General features: G+C 37.3%; 1 protein-coding gene across 3 annotated transcripts in view; it reads right to left on the reverse strand.

Annotated features, from left to right (window-relative positions):
- The window catches only part of HDX (highly divergent homeobox), a 217,587-nt gene that overhangs the window by 9,798 nt on the left and 185,843 nt on the right, over positions 1-21,946 (reverse strand). The window contains exon 8 of one of the 3 annotated variants that reach the window (XM_027534471.1): positions 17,407-17,490. The exons of the other annotated variants lie outside the window; for them this stretch is intronic. Coding sequence (XP_027390272.1) covers positions 17,407-17,490 — 84 coding nt within the window. The remainder of the gene's footprint in view (positions 1-17,406; positions 17,491-21,946) is intronic. 3 annotated transcript variants of the gene reach the window in all.

Genomic DNA, 21,946 nt, shown 5'->3' on the forward strand with positions numbered 1-21,946 from the left:
AAAAAAGATTATCAAACCTTAACTCACATAATATACAAAATATAATGAGAAGTGGATACCAGACCTAAATGTAAAACCAAAAACTATAAAACTTCTAGAGGAAAACTGAGGGAAAACTCTCTATGTCCTTGGGTTAGGCAAAAAAATTTCAATAAGACACAAAAATCATGAAACTTAAAGAATTCATTAAAAAAAGAGAAATCCCACATCATTGCTTTTCAAAAGATACTATTAAGAAAATGAAAATACAAGCTATATATTAGGATGAAAAATTTGTAAATCACAAATACGATAAAGGACTTGTATTCAGGATGCATAAAGAGCTCTTATAGAACAAATATAGGACCACCAACAGAATAAAAATCAGGTGAAATATTTGAACATACAATTTATCAAAGAAGATATAAGAGTGACCAATAAACACTTGAAAATGTTTGATATTGTTTGTCATAAAGGAAATGCAAATTAAAACCACAAAGAGATGCTACCACCAACATACTGTTGTTGTTGATGTTCAGTCACTCAGTCTTGTCTGACTCATTGTGACTCCATGGACTGCAGCATGCCAGGCTTCCCTGACCTTCATCATCTCCTGGAGTTTGCTCAAAATCATGTCCTTTGAGTCAGGGATGCTATCCAGCTATCTCATCCTCTGTCATCCCCTTTTCCTCCTGCCTTCAATCTTTCTCATCATGATCTCCCAGCATCAGGCCAAAGTATTGGAGCTTCAAATTCAGCATCAGTCCTTCCAATGAATATTCAGGATTGATTTCCTTTAGGATTGACTGGTTTGATATCCTTGCTCTCCAAGGGACTCTCAAGAGTCTTCTCCAGCATCACAGTTCAAAAGCATGAATTCTTCAGCATTCTTCTTTATGGTACAAATCTCACATCCATCCACGACTACTGAAAAAACTAAAGCTTTGACTAAACGGACCTTCATTGGCAAAGTGATACCTCTGCTTTTTAATACCCTGTCTAGGATTGTTATAGCTTTTCTTCTAACGAACAAGCATCTTTTATTTTCACGGCTTTAGTCAACCATTTTAAGTAATTTTTGAGCTCAAGAAAATAAAGTCTGTCTCTGTTTCTCTTGTTTCCCAATCTATTTGCCATGAAGTGATGGGACCGGGTGCCATAATCTTAGTTTTTTGAATGTTGAGTTTTAAGCCAGCTTTTTCAGTCTCCTCTTTCACCTTCACCAAGAGACTTTTTAGTTCCTCTTTGCTTTCTGCCTTTAGGGTGGTGTCATTTGCACATGTCATCTGCACTATTTCTCTTGGCAATCTTGATTCCAGTTGTGCTTCATTCAGCCCTGTATTTTGCATGATATAGTCTACATATAAGTTTATAAGCAGAGTGATAATTACATCCTTGACATACTCCTTTCCTAATTTTGAACCAGTCCATTGTTCCATGTTCTGTTGTATAAACTATTGCTTCTTTACATGCATACAGGTTTCTCAGGAGGCAGGTAAGGTGGTCTGGTATTCCCAGAAACATACTACAATAGATTATGTTAAAGAGATTGACAGTAGCAAGTGCTGATGAGAAGAATGTGGAGCAATTAAAAGTCTCATATTTTGTTGGTGGAAGGGTAAAGCCATACAGCCACTTTGGGAAATGTCTTGCAGTTTCTTATAAAATTAAATATAGCCTTTCTTACCATTTGACTCAGCAATCCTACTCTTAAGTATTTACCCAAGGGATGTGAAAATGCATGTCTACAAAAAGACATACATGAATATTCATAGCAGCTTTATTTATAATAGCCCCAAACTAGATGTAACACAAATGTTCATCATCAGATGAATAATACATTGTGGTCATGTTTACACAATTGTGTCCAATGTCAAAACTAAATGTATGAAAAGATGAATTTTATTATACATAAATTATTATATCAAAAACATTATTAAAAATTATTAGCCAGCTAATAATTGAAAATAAGCTATGAGCATCCTCTGCAACTGGAGAACCTGTCTCAAAGAGAATAGCAGGAACTTTAACATCATTTGCTCAAAAAGCTGCAGAAAATATATTAAAAATTGTTAATTCCATGGGCATACCTTTTACAATTGAGAGGATACAGTTATATTAACCACATTCAATCTATGGACATGCTTACTGCATCAGTTATATCAATACAATTTAGAACTTATTTACCCTAATAAAATGGCTTCCTTTTCAGATCATTTAATATCAAGTGAATGATCTGCAAATGATTCAAGCTAAATTCTTTATTTAAAGGCATTCTACAGTAATCTAAATTATAGGTAAGCATTATAATAAAATTTCACTTGTTCATGCCATAATACATTTGACTAATTCTAAACATTTTATTTTATTAATATTTATTGTCAGAACAACAGTATTAGTAAAGTACTGGTCAGAAAGTCTTTTTGAATACAGAAGATATCTATCTTCATTATCCCAGTGTCTCCTTTGAAAGCACAAGTCTATCTGAGCTACACTCACTGTTCACTAGAAACATTTTAAAAACAATTCACATTTGGAGAAGTCAGGAAGCATCTTTTGTTATGCAGACCTCTAATTTCTACTCGAACTATTCCTCTTCCTTAGTATTTATGTAATGTTTTAAAACATAAATAGCTTTAAGATAATTTAATATTACAGACATTTTCTTCTTGGTGCTGTGATTTGCAAGCCTATTAAACACTTCCTATATTTCAGGAAGTGATTTGTGTGGCCTTTTAAGATTTGCCTAAGTTAATGGTTTGAGAGGAAGTAGTAAGATAAACATCAGTCACTTATTTCACAAAATAAGACCTAGCTAATTTTTCTTATTAAAATCGTCCCTGTATTTCCACTAAGTATTGTCAATTATTCTCCAAGATGACTGTAGGAAGCACTCAAGGTTTCATATGGACCAGCGCTTTGATCTTTCTTTGACAAAGGAGGCAAAAATATACAATGTAGAAAAGACAATCTCTTTAACAAGTGGTGCTGGGAAAACTAGACAATCACCTGTAAAAAATGAAACTAGAACACTTTCTAACACCATACATAAAAATAAATGCAAAATGGATTAAAGATCTAAATGTAAAACCAGAAACTATAAAACTCTTAGAGGAAAACATAGGCAGAACACTCTGACATAAATCACAGCAAGATCCTCTATGATCCACCTTCCAGAATAATGGAAATAAAAACAAAAATAAACAAATGGGGCCTCAGTTCAGTTCAGTTCAGTCGCTCAGTCATGTCCGACTGTTTGTGACCCCATGAATCACAGCATGCCAGGCCTCCCTGTCCATCACCAACTCCCAGAGTTCACCCAAACTCATGTCCATTGAATCGATGATGCCATCAAGCCATCTCGTCCTCTGTTGTTCCCTTCTCCTCCTGGCCCCAATCCCTCCCAGCATCAGAGTCTTTTCCAATGAGTCAACCCTTCACATGAGGTGGCCAAAGTACTGGAGTTTCAGCTTTAGCATCATTCCCTCCAAAGAAATCCCAGGGCTGATCTCCTTCAGAATGGACTGGTTGGATCTCCTTGCAGTCCAAGGGACTCTCAAGAGTCTTCTCGAACACCACAGTTCCAAAGCATCAATTCTTCAGCGCTCAGCTTTCTTCACAGTCCTAATTAAACTTAAAAGCTTTTGCACCACTAAGGAAACTATAAGTAAGGTGAAAAGACAGCCTTAAGAGTGGGAGAAAATAATAGCAAATGAAGCAACTGACAAACAACTAATCTCAAAAGTATACAAGCAACTCCTACAGCTCCATTCCAGAAAAATAAATGACCCAATCCAAAAATGGGCCAAAGAATTAAGTAGACATTTCTCCAAAGAAGACATACAGATGGCTAACAAACACATGAAAAGAATGCTCAACATCACTTATTATCAGAGAAATGCAAATCAAAACCATTATGAGGTACCATTTCACGCCAGTCAGAATGGCTGTGATCCAAAAGTCTACAAGCAATAAATGCTGGAGATGGTGTGGAGAAAGGGGAACCCTCTTACACTGTTGCTGGGAATGCAAACTAGTACAGTCACTCTGGAGAACAGTGTGGAGATTCCTTAAAAAACTGGAAATAGAACTGCCTTATGACCCAGCAATCCCACTGCTGGGCATACACACTGAGGAAACCAGAATTGAAAAAGACACGTGTACCCCAATGTTCATTGCAGCACTGTTTATAATAGCCAGGACACGGAAGCAACCTAGATGTCCATCAGCAGATGAATGGATAAGAAAGCAGTGGTACATATACACAATGGAGTATTACTCAGCCATTAAAAAGAATACATTTGAATCAGTTCTAATGAGGTGGATGAAACTGGAGCCTATTATACAGAGTGAAGTAAGCTAAAAAGAAAAACACCAATACAGTATACTAACGCATATATATGGAATTTAAAAATATGGTAACAATAACCCTGTATACGAGACAGCAAAAGAGACTCTGATGTATAGAACAGTCTTTTGGACTCTGTGGGAGACGGTGGGATGATTTGGGAGAATGGCATTTAAACATGTATATCATATATGAAAAGAGTCGCCAGTCCACGTTCGATGCATGACACTGGATGCTTGGGGCTGGTGCACTGGGATGACCAGAGGGATGGTACGGGGAGAGAGGAGGGAGGAGGGTTCAGGATGGGGAACACGTGTATACCTGTGGCGGATTCATGTTGATGTATGGCAAAACCAATACAACATTTTAAATTTAAAAAATAAAATAAAATAAATTTTAAAAAAAGAAAAAAAAAGAATGGAAGAAAATAATAGCAAATGAAACAACTGACAAAGAATTAATCTCAAAAATATACAAGCAGCTCAATACCAGAAAAATAAACAACCCAATCAAAAAATGGGCCAAAGAACTAAACAGACATTTCACCAAAAAAGACATACAGATGGCTAACAAACACATGAAAAGATTCTCAACATCACTTATTATCAGAGAAATGCAAATCAAAACCACAATGAGAGGAGTGCAAAAATGGAGGAGGAATAGGATGTGGAGACCACTTTCTCTCCAAAAAAATTCATCAAAAGATCATTTGAACACTGAGAAAATTCCACAAAACAACTTCTGAACGCTAGTGAAGGACACCAGGCACCCAGAAAGACAGCCCATTGTCTTCAAAAGGAGATAAGACAAAATATAAAAGATAAAAAGAGAGACAAAAGAGTTAGGGATGGAAACCTTACCCAGGGAGGGAGTCTTAAAAGAGGAGAAGTTTCCAAACACCAGGAAACCCTCTCATGGGCAGGTCTGTGGGGAGTTTCAGAATCTCAGAGGGCAACATAACCGGGAGGAAAAAATAAATAAATAAAATCCACAGATTATGTGCCTAACCACAACTCCCAGTGAACTAGCCCAGACACTCACATCCCCCACCAGCAAGTGGGGGCTGAACAGGGAGGTGCGGGCTGAATTGCTTAGAGTAAGGACCAGGCCTGAATGCCCTGAGGAAAGTCTGAGGGAGCTAACGTTGAGATAGCAACCCAAAATGTGGGATAGCCAGAGATGGAAAAAAAAAGAAAGAATTTTCCCACGAAATGCTCTAACCTAAGTCACTGCTGGGCCCACTCACAGAACAAAGGATTGAGTGAATACCAGAGGAAAGCTAGCCAGCAGCGGACCAGCAGTGGACCGGCTCATCCCCCACCAGAGGCAGAGAGGCAGGCGGGTGAAGGCCAGAGCCGGAAGGCGAGGGGCAACCTTGACCCCAGAGGTGGCATCCTCTACCAAACTGCGAGCAGGCTCCCAGTTGCTAACCAAGTCTTCCTGGGATCCTTGATGCTTGACATCCACCAGGAGGGTCGCAGCCAGAGATCAGCTCCCCAGAGGAGACACACAGCACACCTGAGACGGCGCTCCCGCTGCACATACAGGAAACTGAGCAGCTGGGATAGGGGAGGTGATAAGACTCACCGCTTACTGGGGAGTGTGCTCTCACCAAGCACCTGGTCGCCTGAGCTGTTCGGACCTGGGAAGGGCACAAAACACAGGCCCAACCGAGTCTGTGCCCTTGTGGAGTACCGAGAACCTGAACCTGGGTGGCTTAAACCCGGGAAGTGCACACAACCCAGGGCCCGCTTTAGGCAGTTCCCCTGCAGAGCAACCTGGACCCTGAGCAGTATAGACCCGGTAAGCACACAGGTCATGAGCAGGGACAAACCCAGTGTGGCCCAGACACTGCGAGCACGCCCCACACATACCAGTGATATTTGTTTGCAGTGTTCCTCCCTCGCCGCAGCACAATTGAACAAGTGAGCCTAAATAAATGACCACCTTCGCTACCTTGTGTCAGGGTGGAAATTAGACACTGAAGAGGCGTGCAAACAGGGGAAGCCAAAATAAACAATGAAGAAGGAACTGCTTTGGAAGTGACAGGTGCAACAAATTAAAACCCTGTAGTTTGCACTGACTACATTGGAAGGGGCCTATAGACCTTGAGAAGAAGTATAAGCTGGAACAAGGAAATATCTGAAATTGAACTGACCCCACACTGCCCTCAACAGCTCCAGAGAAATTCCTAGATATATTTTACTACTATCATTTTTAATTTTTTTTTATTTTTAAGTTCTTTATTACTCCTTTAATTTTCATTTTTATAACCTACTATTACCTTGCAAAAAAATACCCTATTTTTAAAGCTAATTTCATATGTATATTTTTTTATAATTTTTGTGATTTTTTTTAAATATTGTATTTTTGAGAGTTTAAACTCTACTCTAGATTTTTAATATTTGCTTTGTGATATTTGTTATCAATTTTGTACCTTTAGGAAACCAATCTTCAATACTCATTTTTACATAGGAGTGTGATTATTGGCTTTTTTTCTCTCTCCCCTTTTGATTCTCCTTTTTCTCCCCCAGGTAACCTCTATCTCCTCTGTCCCCCTTCTCTTCTCTACTTAATTCTGTGAATCTCTTTGGGTGTTCCAGGCTGTGGAGAACACTTAGGTAACTGCTCACTGGCTAAATTGGTCTTTCTCCTTTTGACTCCCCCTCCTCTCCTCCTGGTCACCTCTGTCTCCTTCCTCCCTCTTCTCTTCTCTATGGAACTCCGTGAACCTCTCAGAGTGTTCCAGACTCTGAAGAGCAAATAGGGAATTGATTACTGGCTAGATTGCTCTCTCCCCTTTTGATTCCCTCTCTTCTCCTCCTGGTCACCTCTATCTCCCTCCTCCCACTTATTTTCTCCATGTAACTCTTTGAACCTCTCTAGGTGTCCCTTACTGTGGAGAATTGTTTCACCATTAACCTAAATGTTCTATCACTGGTGTACTATGGATGGAGAGGTCTTGAGGCTACTGTAAGAACAAGACTGAAAGCCAGAGGCAGGAGGATTAAGTCCAAAACTTGAGAACATCAGAAAATGCCTGACTCCAGGGAACATTAATCAACAAGAGCTCATCCAAAAGTTTCCATACCTACACTGAAACCAAGCTCCACCCAAGAGCAAACAAATTTCAGAGCAAGACATACCAAGCTAATTCTCCAACAACTCAGGAACATAATCCTGAGCCTTAAAATACAGGTGGCAAAAAGTCTCACCAAACCCATAGACACCTCAAAACTCACTACTGGACACTTCATTGCACTACAGAGAGAAGAGATCCAGCTCCACCCATCAGAACACTGACACAAGCTTCCCTAACCAGGAAACCTTGAAAGCCACTCATCCAACCCCACCAACAGGGAAGAACTTCCACAATAAAGAGGAACCACAAACTTCCAGGCTATTGAAAAGGGACACACAACACAGCAATCTAAACAAAATGAAAGATAGAGACATATTCAGCAGGTAAAGGAACATGATAAATGTCTACCAAACCAAACAAAACAGCAGGAGATAGTCTATCTGAAAGAAAATTCAGAATAATGATAGTAAAAATGATCCAAAATCTTGAAAACAAAATGGAGTTACAGATAAATAATCTGGAGACAAAGATCGAGAATATGCAAGAAAAAATTAACAAGGACCTAGAAGAAATAGAAAAGAGTCAACCAATAATGAATAATTGTCAGGAGCTGCATTAGGCATTACTGACATAATGGAGGCACGGCCCCAACTCCCTCTCCTCATCTCTCAAGTATGGTCCCAGGATGAAGAGTTAGGCCTTGTGATTCTGACTTGTTCTTTCCTTTCTTTGGTTGAGTTGGCTCAAAAGAATGTTAAGGTGCTTTAGAGAAACATGAGAAAGCACAAAGCCTTTTGCAGTTGTGCCTAGAAAATAATTTGTTCAAGGATCTTTACAAAGAATGTCCCAGGATGAGCATGTAGGCCGCAGCTTGAGGCCATGGGAAGGATTATTATCTGAGACCTGTTTGTGAAGGGAATGTTTATGGCAAAAGAAGTTTGCTGAGTTTAGGGTTTAGGATTAATTAAGAATAGCTAGAAGCCTTTTTAGGAGATAATGATCTTAAGATGCTAGGGGAAAACAGGATTTAGAAAGATAAGAAAGAAACTGAGGAATGTAGCATGAGTTACAATGTAATCACAAGTTAAGTACAGTAAATCAGGGTGGGGGAAACTAAAAACCTCTGACCTAATGCTTTTGTCAAAGTATAAAAGATAACCTGAAGCTTGAAATAAACATGTAGTCCCGTACTTCGAGTCAGAGGCTACATCATCGTCCATCGACACTGTCCATCTCTTCAGATTGAATCCCTGGTTGCTGGAGCTGGACTCCAGCACATAATACAAAAACTGAGATCAAAAGTACTCTGGAGGGAACCAACAGTAGAGTAACTGAGGGAGAAGATAGGATAAGTGAGGCGGAAGATAGAATGGTGGAAATAAATGAAGCAGAGGGAAAAAAGAAAAAAAGAATTAAAAGAAATGAGGACAACCGCAGAGACCTCTGGAACAATGTTAAATGCCCCAACATTTGAATCATAGGAGTCCCAGAAGAAGAGACAAAAAGAAAGGCCATGAGAAAATACTTGAGGAGATAATAGTTGAAAACTTCCCTAAAATGGGGAAGGAAATACCCACCCAAGTCCAAGAAACCCAGAGAGCCACAAACAGGAAAATTCAAGGCAAAACACCCCAAGTTACATATTAATCAAATGAACGAAGATCAAACACAAAGAACAAATATTAAAAGCAGCAAGGGAAAAACAACAAATCACACTCAAGGGGATTCCCATATAGATAACAGCTGATCTGTCAATAGAAACTCTTCAAGGCAGAAGGGACCGTCAGGACATACTTAAAGTGTTGAAAGAGAAAAACCTACAAGCCAGATTCATGAACTCAGCAATGATCTCATTCAAATATGAAGGAGAAATCAAAAGCTTTACAGACAATCAAAACCTGAGAGAATTCAGCACTCCCAAACTAGCTCTTCAACAAATGCTAAAGGATCTTCTCTAGACAGGAAGCACAGAAAGTGTGCATAAACTTGAACCCCAAACAACAAAGTAAATGGCAACAGGATCATACTTATCAATAATTACCTTAAATGTAAATGGGTTGAATGCCCCAACCAAAAGACAAACACCGGTTGAATGGATATAAAAACAAGACCCCTATATATGTTGTCTACAAGAGACCCACCTCAAAACAAGGGACACATACAGACTGAAAGTGGAAGGGCTGGAAAAAGATATTTTACACAAATGGAGACCAAAGAAAGCAGGAGTAGCAATACTCATATCAGATATAATAGACTTTGAAATAAAGCCTGTGAAAAGAGACAAAGAAGGACACTACATCATGATCAAAGGATCAATCCACGAAGAAGATATAACAGTTATAAATATATATGCACCCAACATAGGAGCACCACAGTATGTAAGGCAAATGCTAACATATATGAAAGGAAAAACTAACAGTAACACAATAATAATAGGAGACTTTAATACCCTACTCAAACCCATGGATAGATGAACTAAACAGAAAATTAGCAAGGAAACAAAAACTTTAAATGATACAATGGACCAGATAGACCTAATTGATATCTATGGGATATTTCACCCCGAAATAATTTATTTCACCTTTTTCTCAAGTCTACACGGAACCTTCTCCATGATAGACCACATCCTGGGACATAAATCTACCCTTGGTAAATTAAAAAATTGAAATCAGCTCAAGCATCTTTTCTGATCACAAAGCAGTGAGATTAGATATCAACCACAGGGGGGAAAAAAAAAAAACTATTAAAAATACAAACATATGGAAGCTAAAAACACACTTCTGAATAATAAACAAATCACAGAAGAAATAAAAAAAAACAAATCAAAATATGCATAAAAATGAATGAAAATGAACACAGAACAACCTTTGGGATTCAGTAAAAGCAGTGCTAAGGGGAAGGTTCATAGCAATACAAGCCTACATCAAGAAACAGGAGAGAAATCAAATAAATAACCTAACTGTACACCTAAAGCAACTAGAAAAAGAAGAATGAAGAACCCCAGGGTTAGTAGAAGGAAAGAAATCATAAATATTAGGGCAGAGATAAATATAAAAAGAACAAAGGAGACCATAGCAAAAATCAACAAAGCTAAAAGCTGGTTCTTTGAGAAGATAAATAAAATAGACAAACTGTTAGCCAGACTCATCAAGAAACAAAGGGAGAAGAATGTAACCAACAAAATTAGAAATGAAAATGGAGAAATCACAATGACAACATAGAAATACAAAGGATCATAAGAGACTACTATCAGCAACTATATGCCAATAAAATGGACAACTTTGATGAAATGGACAAATTCTTAGAAAGTATAACTTTCTAAAACTGAACCAGGAAGGAAAAGAAAATCTTAAGAGACCCATCACAAGCACAGAAATTGAAACTGTAATCAGAAATCTTCCAAAAAACAAAAGCCCAGGACCAGATTGCTTTACAGCTAAATTCTATCAAAAACTTAATTAAGAGCTAAAACCTATCCTACTCAAACTCCTCCAGAAAATTGCAGAGGAAGCTAAACTTTCAAACTCATTCTATGAGGTGACCATCACCCTAATACCAAAACCGGACAAAGATGCCACACAAAAAAGAAAACTACAGGCCAATATCACTGATGAACATAGATGCAAAAATCCTCAACAAAATTCTAGCAAACAGAATCCAACAACATATTAAGAAGATCATACATTGTGACCAAGTGGGCTTTTTCCCAGGGATGCAAGGATTTTTAAATATCGCAATTCAATCAATGTGATACACCATATTAACAAATTAAATTATAAAAACCATATGATTATCTCATTAGATGCAGAAAAAGCCTTTGACAAAATTCAACATTCATTTATGATAAAATCCCTTCAGATAGCAGACATAGAAAGAACATACCTCAATATAATAAAAGTCATATATGATAAACCCACAGCAAACATTATCCTCAATGGTGAAAAACTGAAAGTGTTTCCTGTAAGTCAGGAACAAGACAAGGATATCCACTCTCACCGCTACTATTCAACATAGTTTTGTAAATTTTAGCCACAGCCATCAGAGAAGAAAAAGAAGTAAATGGAATCCAGACTGGAAAAGAAATAAAACTCTCACTGTTTGCAGTTGACATGATCCTCTACATAGAAAACCCTAAAGACTCCACCAAAAAATTACTAGAGCTAATCAATGAATACAGTAAAGTTTCAGGATATAAAACTAACACTCAAAAAACCATTGCATTCCTATACACTAACAATGAGAATACAGAAAAGAAATTAAGGAAACAATTTCATTCACCATTACAATGAAAAGAATAAAATACTTAGGAATAAATCTAAAGAAATAAAAATCTTGTATATAGAAAACTATAAAACACTGATGAAAGAAATCACAGCTGACACAAATAGAGTAATATTCCATGTTCATGGATTGGAAGAATCAATATAGTGAAAATGAGTATACCACCCAAAGCAATTTATCGATTCAATGCAATGCCTATTAAGCTACCAACAGTATGCAGATGACACCACCCTTATGGCAAAAAGTGAAGAGCAACTAAAAAGCCTCTTGATGAAAGTGAAAGTGGAGAGTGAAAAAGTTGGCTTAAAGCTCAACATTCAGAAAATGAAGATCATGGCATCTGGTCTCATCACTTCATGGGAAATAGATGGGGAAACAGTGGAAACAGTGTCAGACTTTATTTTTTGGGGCTCCAAAATCATTGCAGGTGGTGACTGCAGCCATGAAATTAAAAGATGCTTACTCCTTGGAAGGAAAGTTATGACCAACCTAGATAGCATATTCAAAAGCAGAGACATTACTTTGCCAACAAAGGTTCGTCTAGTCAAGGCAATGGTTTTTCCTGTGGTCATGTATGGATGTGAGAGTTGGACTGTGAAGAAGGCTGAGCACTGCAGAATTGATGCTTTTGAACTGTAGTGTTGGAGAAGAGTCTTGAGAGTCCCTTGGACTGCAAGATCCAACCAGTCCATTCTGAAGGAGATCAGCCCTGGGATTTCTTTGGAAGGAATGATGCTAAAGCTGAAACTCCAGTACTTTGGCCACCTCATGTGAAGAGTTGACTCATTGGAAAAGACTCTGATGCTGGGAGGGATTGGGGGCAGGAGGAGAAGGGGACGACAGAGGACAAGATGGCTGGATGGCATCACTGACTCAATGGACGTGAGTCTGAGTGAATTCCATGAGTTGGTGATGGACAGGGCGGCCTGGCGTGCTGTGATTCATGGGGTCGCAAAGAGTGGGACACGACTGAGTGACTGAACTGAGAACAAATAATTTCACAATTTGTATGGAAATACAAAAAACCTTGAATAGCAAAAGCAATCTTGAGAAAGAAGAATGGAGAATCAACCTGCAAGACTTCAGGCTGTACTACAAAGCTATCGTCATCAAGACAGTATGGTACTGGCACAAAGACAGAAATATAGATCAATGGAACAAAATAGATAGCCCAGAGATAAATCCACACACCTATGGACACCTTATCTTTGACAAAGGAGGCAATAATATACAATGGAGAAAAGACAATCTCTCCAACAAGTGGTGCTAGGAAAACTGGTCAACCACTTGTAAAAAATGAAACTAGAACGCTTTTAACACCATACACAAAGATAAACTGAAAATGCATTAAAGATCTAAATGTAAGACCAGATCTAAACTACAAAACTCCTAGAGGTAAACATAGGCAAAACACCCTCTTACATAAATCATAGCAGGATCTTCTATGAGCCACTTCCCAGAGTAATGGAAATAAAAGCAAAAATAAATAAATGGGACCTAATTAAACTTAAAAGTTTTTGCAAAAAGAAGGAAACTATAAGCAAGGTGAAAAGACAGCCTTCAGAATAGGACAAAGTATTAGCAAATGAAGCAACTGACAAAGAATTAATCTCAAAAATATACAAGCAGCTCCTGCAGCTCAATTCCAGAAAAATAAGAGACCCAATCAAAAAACTAGACCCAAAAGAACTACACAGTAGACCCAAAGAACTACACAAACATTTCTCCAGAGAAGACATACAGATGGCTAACAAACACACAAAAAGATGCTCAACATAGCTCATTGTCAGTTAAATGCAAATCAAAACCATCTCACCCCAGTCAGAATGGCTGATATCAAAAGTCTACAAACAATAAATTCTGGAGAGGTTGTGGAGAAAAAGGAACGCTCTTACACTGTTGATGGAAACGCAAACTAGTACAGCCACTATGGAGAACACTGTAGAGATTCCTTAAAAAACTGGAAATAGAAGTGCCATATGACTCAGCAATCCCACTGCTGGACATACACATGGAGGAAACCAGAATTGAAAGAGACACATGTACCCTAATGTTCATTGCAGCACTGTGTATAATAGCCAGGACATGGAAGCAACCTAGATGTCCATTGGCAGATGAATGGATAAGAAAGCAGTGGTACATATACACAATGGAATATTACTCAGCTATTAAAAAGAATGCTTTTGAATCAGTTCTAATAAGGTGGATAAAACTGGAGCCTATTACACAGAGCGAAGTAAGTCAGAAAGAAAAATCGCAAAACAGTATACTAATGCATGTATATGGAATTTAGAAAGATGGTAATGATGACCCTATATGCAAGACAGCAAAAGAGACACAGACTTTTGGACTCTGTGGGAGAAGGTGAGAGTGGGATGATTTGAGAGATTAGCATTGAAGCATGTATATTATCATATGTGAAATAGATCACCAGTCCAGTTTCAATGCATGAGATAGGGTGCTCAGGGCTGGTGCACTGGGATGATCCTGAGTGAAGGGATGGGGAGGGAGGTGGGAGGGGTGTTCAGGATGGGGGACACATGAACACCCATGGCTGATTCATGTGAATGTATGGCAAAACCCACCACAATATTGTAAAGTAATTAGCCTCCAATTAAATAAAAAGTATATAAATAAACATTAAAAAAACAGAAAAAAAATACACAATGAGGTACCATCTCATTGAGAATGGCTATCATCACAAAGTCTACAAACAATAGATGCTGGAGAGGAAGGAGAAAAGGGAACCCTCTTACAATGTTGTTTGGAATGCAAACTAGTACAGCCACTATGGAGAACAGGGTGGAGATTCCTTAAAAAACTGGAAATAGAACTGCCATATGACCCAGCAATCCCACTGCTGGGCATACACACCAAGGAAACCAGAATTGGAAGAGACACATGTCCCCCAATGTTCATTGCCACACTGTTTATAATAGCTAGGACATGGAAGCAACCTAGATGTCTATTGGCAGATGAATGGATAAGAAAATGTGGTATGTATACACAATGGAATATTACTCAGCTATTAAAAAGAATGCTTTTGAATCAGTTCTAATGAGGTGGATGAAATTAGAGCCTATTATACAGAGTGAAGTAAGCCAGAAAGAGAAACACCAATACAGTATATAAACTTGTATATAAGGAATTTAGAAAGATGTATTGATGACCCTATGTGAAAGACAGCAAAAAGACAAAGATGTAAAACACAGACTTTTGGACTCTGTGGGAGATGGTGAAGGTGGGACAGTATGAGAGTATAGCATTGAAATACGTGTATGACCAAATGCAAGATAGATGACCAAATGCAAGATTCATGACCAGTGCAAGTTTGATGTATGAAGCAGGGCACTCAAAGCTGGTGCCCTTGGGCAAACCAGAGGGCTGGTGTGGGGTGGGAGGTGGGAGGAGGGTTCAGGATGGTGGGACACATGTACACCCATGACTGATTCATGTAGATGTATGGCAAAAAAAACACCACGATATTGTCAAGTGATTAGCCTCCAATTAAAATAAATAAATTAATGTTTTTAAAATGGCAGCTAAACCTGAAGTGTTATGACATAGCTAATCATGCCTGAGAAACTGAGCTTATTCACTTGTCTCACAAGCATTTCAGATTAGTTAGAATTCCTAGTAATATGGATTCCTGGCAAATATCTCAATCAGAAACTCCACTATGACAATACTGAATATTGATGGTTGTATAGTAGTAATTTCCAAATGCAAAAATAAAACACTTGCATACTAAATGAACACTTGAGCAATAATGTTAAATATATTTCCAAAGAAAACTAATTTATTCTAGGAACTTGTTACTGGATCCTTATGACTTAGGCACTAGATCAGGTAACATATACATGAGTAAGATATGTATCTGACTTCAAGAAACTTATGGTGAATATATTCAAGAAATCAACAAAATGATTCTGAACCCTAAAGAAAGGAGACTAGCATGTGTGAACAAAGAGAATAAAATGATGTTCTTTGAAGGAAGATCAAATTTCCAAACTGGTAAGGGTATCTTAAATCAACGTACTGAAATCAGCAATGAGAACTGCTATATGAGGTTTCACTTATAGTTATTTCAGAATTAAAGTGACAAAATTCACTGATGAAGTGAACTGAAATATCTTGAATAATGATTATAGAGAGACATATTTTCTATATAGGTGCTAATTTTTAAGAGTTAAATAAAAGTTTGTATAGAATGAAGATGTGTTATAAAAGATATCTTAATAAGGGAGCAAAAAACCCCTTGTTTCTACAGCATTCACCAAAATGGAAAACACTGAATCTTTAAATGTCCTTTAGAATTCAATGAAAATGATAACTGATATTTCTGGACTGGATACTCTGGCTTGCTGATGTCTTCAGCTTCAAACCTTTCAAGTGAGCTGGTACCTCAGCAGAAAAAGGTCCTGGAAAGAACCCTCTGAGTTCTGGGACCAGTCCTATCTGACCTGTTTGAGAGTACTGAGTAGAGTACACTTAATAGCTGTGCAACCTAGTCCTCTAATCTGTAGTTTCCATAGCTTGTGCCAAGTGATGGTTTGCAAAGCCATTTAAACCCTGAACTGGACATTTATAAATGTTATATGACCATGAAGGAGAGATAAGAATGATCTCTTGTACTTCAAAACCAACAACTTTATAATTATATTTGTTAAAATATAGTTTAAATACAGGATTATATTGTGTTTTTGGATCACTTAGAAAATAAATTTCAAAAAATAATTTCCTTCTGTGTTTACAAGGTTCAATATTTTGAAGTCTGACATGTCATGAACAGTTGAAAAACAGAATCTGTTGAATTACATAGCTTTCAATTATAGTAAAACTGAAAAGGTTAATGACAGCTGCTGTCTTTCTGATTAAATGTTATCTTTTGTTAACATTTTAAGATTACTATTCTCTATGAAAAAAATAACTTTGGTCAAAATTTCAGAAGATCCCAAAGTTACCTAGTAAGATAGGACATGGATTAACAAAGGGACAACAATTAAACATCTAGGAAAAACATATTGACATCTAGACTGATAGCTTACATCAAAAATTTTTAAAAAACAAAATTATGCATGGCATGCTGTCAAAGTAAGCCTTTCATTTTAGTAACAAGTGACATTAAGAAAAGGTCATCTGTATTCATATTCATTCAGTATTTGTCATGGGGATTGTTTTTAAACTTCTAAAACAGGTATATTATTATATTAAAAAAAATCTTCAGAAATTGAAATTCAAGATAAAATTAGCAAGGAACACTAGAAAAAAATATTCCCTTTATAATCATTTTAAAATGAACATGGGCTTTAAAAAAAGTATTGTCATAAATTTCACATTAACCACCACTATGCCTCATCTTGCAATGCAGCATCAGTACTTACTGCTGCTCAGCAAATTGTTCTTAAAGCCATAACCACTAAACTGACCAGCATTAATTAAAATGCCCAGCACCATGATGGATATCCAGGTGCCTGAGAGAGTCAATGCAGAGCCCCAGGATGCTTAATTTATCAAATGGAAAATGGAAGTGAAAAAAACTGGTACATAGATACTGTAAAAGTCTACCTCCTTTAATCAGTTAGTTCAGTTCAGTCGCTCAGTCATGTCTGAATCTTTCCAACCCCATGGGCTGTGGCATGCCAGGCTTCCTATCCATCACCAACCTCTTTTAATACCTTCTCTTAAAAAATTAAGGATCTGAAATTACTTTTACCTTATAATCCAAGAAAGAATTCACTTGCTCTACTTCAGAATTACTTATCATGTCACTTTCTTCATCATCAATAATTTCTATTTTCTGTAACACAAGTAGAGAAGTTTTCATAAATATATTTCTTATTATCCCCATTGCACTCAATAATGTATAGAGCATATCATTCAATGTTCAGTTTTAACAATGGGGTTTTCTAGTCTAGGTTATCAAGAGTAAATTCTAACTGACTGGCTCCTCAGCTTTACACCTAGTATGTGTCTGAGCCACCTCCTTTAGTAATAGAAAATTATTGTAATATAATTTAAAATAGAAAAAAACAGTTTCATAATATCCTTAAAAAAATAAGCAATCAAACTTTGATTAAATAGTGCCCTTCAGGAACAGGGAATTTGTTTTCTGTAAAGGTAGTCTAAAAATTTAATCGGCTGGCAGAACTTTCTTCTTTACACTTTCATATTTCTCTTTGCAACTTGTAATGCAAAATATCAACATATGACATGCATTGCAAAGTCAAATGTGTGTTTTTTTTTTTTAAATATCCACTTATTCACAGCACTCCATTAGTGAGATAATTGAAAGCAGACATTTATAATGTAATGGTGATGAGTATGGTGATTTGTTTCCTTCACTGGATAGTAAATGAGAAGAGAGAAAGCAAGAACAAGAGAAACGCTAAACTGCCCTTCACTTCAGTTGCTCAGTCATGTCCAACTATTTGCAACCCCGTGGTCTGCAGCACACCAGGCTTCCCTGTCCATTACCAACTCCTGGAGCTTGCTCAAATTCATGTCCATCAAGTCAGTGATGCCATCCAAACATCTCCTCCTCTGTTGTACCCTTCTCATCCTGCCTTCAATCTTTCCCAGCATCAGGGTCTTTTCCAATGAGTCAATTCTTTTCATCAGGTGGCCAAAATATTCGAGAATCATCTTTAGCATCAGCCCTTCCAAAGAATATTCAGGATGGACTGATTTCCTTCAGAACTGACTGGTAAGACCTCCTTGCAGTCTAAAGGACTTTCAAGAGTCTTCTCCGACACCACAGTTCAAAGGCATCAATTCTTTGGCATTTAGCTTTCTTTATAGTCCAACTGTCACATCCATACATGACTACTGGAAAAACTATAGCTTTGACTAGACAGACCTTTGTCAGTAAAGTAATGTCTCTGATTTTTAATATACTGTCTAATTTGGTCATAGTTTTTCTTCCAAGAAGTGTCTTAATTTCATGGCTATAGTCACCATGTGCAGTGATTTTGGAGCCCAAGAAAATAAAGTCTCTCACTGTTTCCATTATTTCCCCATCTATTTGCCATGAAGTGATGGGACCAGAAGCCAAGACCTGAGTTTTTTGAGCTTTAAGACAACTTTTTCACTCTCCACTTTCACTTTCATCAAGAAGTTCTTCTTCACTTTCTGCCATAAGAGTGGTGTTATCTGCATATCTGAGGTTATTTATATTTCTCCCAGCAATCTTGATTCCACCTTGTGCTTCATCCAGCCCAGCATTTCATATGATGTACTCTGCATATAAGCTAAATAAGCAGGGTGACAATATACAGTCTTCAGGTACTCCTTTCCCAAATTGGAACCAGTTTGTTGTTCCATCTCCCTTTCTAACTGTTGCTTCTTGACCTGCATACAGATTCCTCAGGAGGTGGGTCAGGTTGCCTAGTATTCCCATCTCTTGAAGAATTTTCCACAGTTTATTGTGATCCACACAGTCAAAGGCTTTGGCATAGTCAATGAAGCAGATATTTTTCTGGAACTCTCTTGCTTTTTTGATGATCCAATGGATGTTGGCAATTTGGTCTCTGGTTCCTCTGCCTTTTTGAAAACCACCTTGAGTTCTGGAAGTTCACGGTTCACATACTATTGAAGCCAGGCTTGGAGAATTTTGAGTATTACTTTGCTAGCATGTGAGATGAGTGCAATTGTGCAGTAGTTTGAACAATCTTCGGCATTGTCTTTCTTTAGGACTGGAATGAAAACTGACATTTTCCAGCCCTGTGACAACTGTTAAGTATTCCAAATTTGCTGGCATATTGAGTGCAGCACTTTCACAGCATCATCTTTTAGGATTTGAAATAGCTCAACTGGAATTCCATCATCTCCACTAGCTTTGTTCATAGTGATGCTTAAGGCCCACCTGACTTTGCATTCCAGGATGTCTGGCTCTTTGGTGAGTGATCACACCATTGTGGTTATCTGGGTCATGAACATTGTTTTTTCTATAGTTCTTCTGTGTATTCTCACCACCTCTTCTTAATATCTTCTGCTTCTGTTGGAGAAGAAGTGAAGAAATGAAGTTGCTCAGTCGTGTTTGACTCTTTGCGACCCCATGGACTGTAGCCTACCAGGTTCCCCGTCCATGAGATTTTCCAGGCAAGAGTACTGGAGTGGGTTGCCATTAGGTTCATACAATTTCTTTCCTTTATTGTGCTCATCTTTGCATGAAATAATCCTTTGGGTATCTGTAATTTTCTTGAAAAAATCTCTAGTCTTTCCCATTCTATTGTTTTCCTCTATTTCTTTGCATTGATCACTGAGGAAGGCTTTCTTATCTCTCCTTGTTATTCTTCAGAACTCTGCATTCACATGGATATATGGTTCCTTTCCTCCTTTTCCTTTAGCGTCTCTTCTTTTCTCAGCTATTTGTAAGTCTTCCTAGACAACCATTTTGCCTTTTTTACACTTCTTTTTCTTGGGGATTGTCTTGACCCCTGCCTCCTGTACATTGTCATGAACCTCTGTCCATAGTGGACATTGAACTGTGGATGGAGGTTAGTGACGTTGTACAGGAGGCAGTGATCAAATTCATCCCCAAGAAAAAGAAACTGCCCTTAGCTTCAGAATTGATGTACAGCATAGTTTGTATAGTATCTTGCAAACAGTAGGTACTAATTAAATATTTGTCAAAAGAATGAACATAACAGCTTAACATCAGTGGAAAGAATGGCTGATAAGCTACAACCATAAAATCTCTAATCATAGAATTCTTTTTAAAGAAAACCAAAACCCAAAGACAAAATCTGCTTCAAATTTTTCTTTTGCATATGAATAATGCAGTTAAAAAACACACACACACACACTTTAAACATTTAAACCCTGCCAACCCAAAAGAAAATTTAAAAAGAGAAAAGCTAAGCTAGAGTTAGTCACTAGGCAGTCTTTTAAGAACAATCACATTAATAGCAACATGTCACAGGCAGAATTTGAAATAAAATTTCCTAGCCAGAAATTGATATGGTGATTAAAAATCACAAACAAACTTGGAATGATTATATTTGATATATTGCCTTTGGGGATATGATACCATAACAGGGTTTGTTACCAGCAGGCTTCTGAGTCAGAAAGACAGCTACAAAGGAGTTGCTTTGTACTGCTGCCTGGAGATGAATCTAATGTTTTGTTTTCTACTATAATAACTAAAAACTTGGGGCTTACTCATGTTGGCTCTCACCATAACACCAATTTGATATCTTCTTTTTTGATGTTGTTGTTTAGGTTTTTCTATTTGGATAGGTTCTGGGCAAAAAGAGCTAAGTAATCAAGGGAGAAGGCTTGAGGGGCCACTGTATAGATTTGTGCATATAAACAGGTCTTGTATGTCTTTGTGATTTGCCGTCCATAATTGAGGACACTTAAAGCTATAGGCAGAGGAAATCAACCTTTGAAAATATGAAGTTTTGTCTCTGAAAATCATTTTTTTTTTTTTTTTTTTTTTTATAAATTAGATGCTTAAGTGACTGTGAGTCATTCCATGCCAGGACTTCATTGTTTTCAAATGTCTGCCACAAGGGAGATTCAATGCTTGAGAAATTCAGACAGAAAATGAGCATGTCTTTAGGGGAACAAAGTTTCCAATTTGTAAATAACTGCATATAATTTGTAATAGTATTACTCAAATCTAGAGCAAAGGAGATTATTAAATAGTGGAATTAAGAATATTGGCACAATTAATAATTGTGGAAAACAATTATTACTAGCTATCTAATGAAAACACAACTTTGCCACAAAATAAAAGCTTATTTTCCTATACCCCCATTCAATATATTTAGGTCAACCATCAGCTTAAATCAGGACTGAAATCAGTAAAATACAATCCTAAACTACACTCTGTATATGGAAAACACTGTTATATATTATTTATATATAACAAAAAAGAACAAAACTGTATTTGATGTACTCAAGTTTTATTAAAGTGATGTGACAGAATTATAATGTTAGATAAATAATGTTCGTAGTGGAAGCCAGGGTAAATCTTGAAGTTACAGCCATTTTGTAACAGAAAAATCCATTATATGGACCAATTGTAAAGATTACAATAAAGCAAAAAACACTGATTTGAAAACAAAAACAACAGCACAATGACATTTTCCTTTATGTCTGACTTTGGGTTAATAACACCTTGATTTCTGAATTACTTGATTGAGTAAGAATATAAACAGATAATGCTAAAACAGCTACTTTGAGAGCATCTCTATATACCAATAATGTTTACATTTTTACAAAACCTAGTTTAATCCACACGTAGGCTG

The sequence above is a fragment of the Bos indicus x Bos taurus genome, chromosome X (assembly GCF_003369695.1).
Source record: "Bos indicus x Bos taurus breed Angus x Brahman F1 hybrid chromosome X, Bos_hybrid_MaternalHap_v2.0, whole genome shotgun sequence".
Taxonomy (NCBI): domain Eukaryota; kingdom Metazoa; phylum Chordata; class Mammalia; order Artiodactyla; family Bovidae; genus Bos; species Bos indicus x Bos taurus.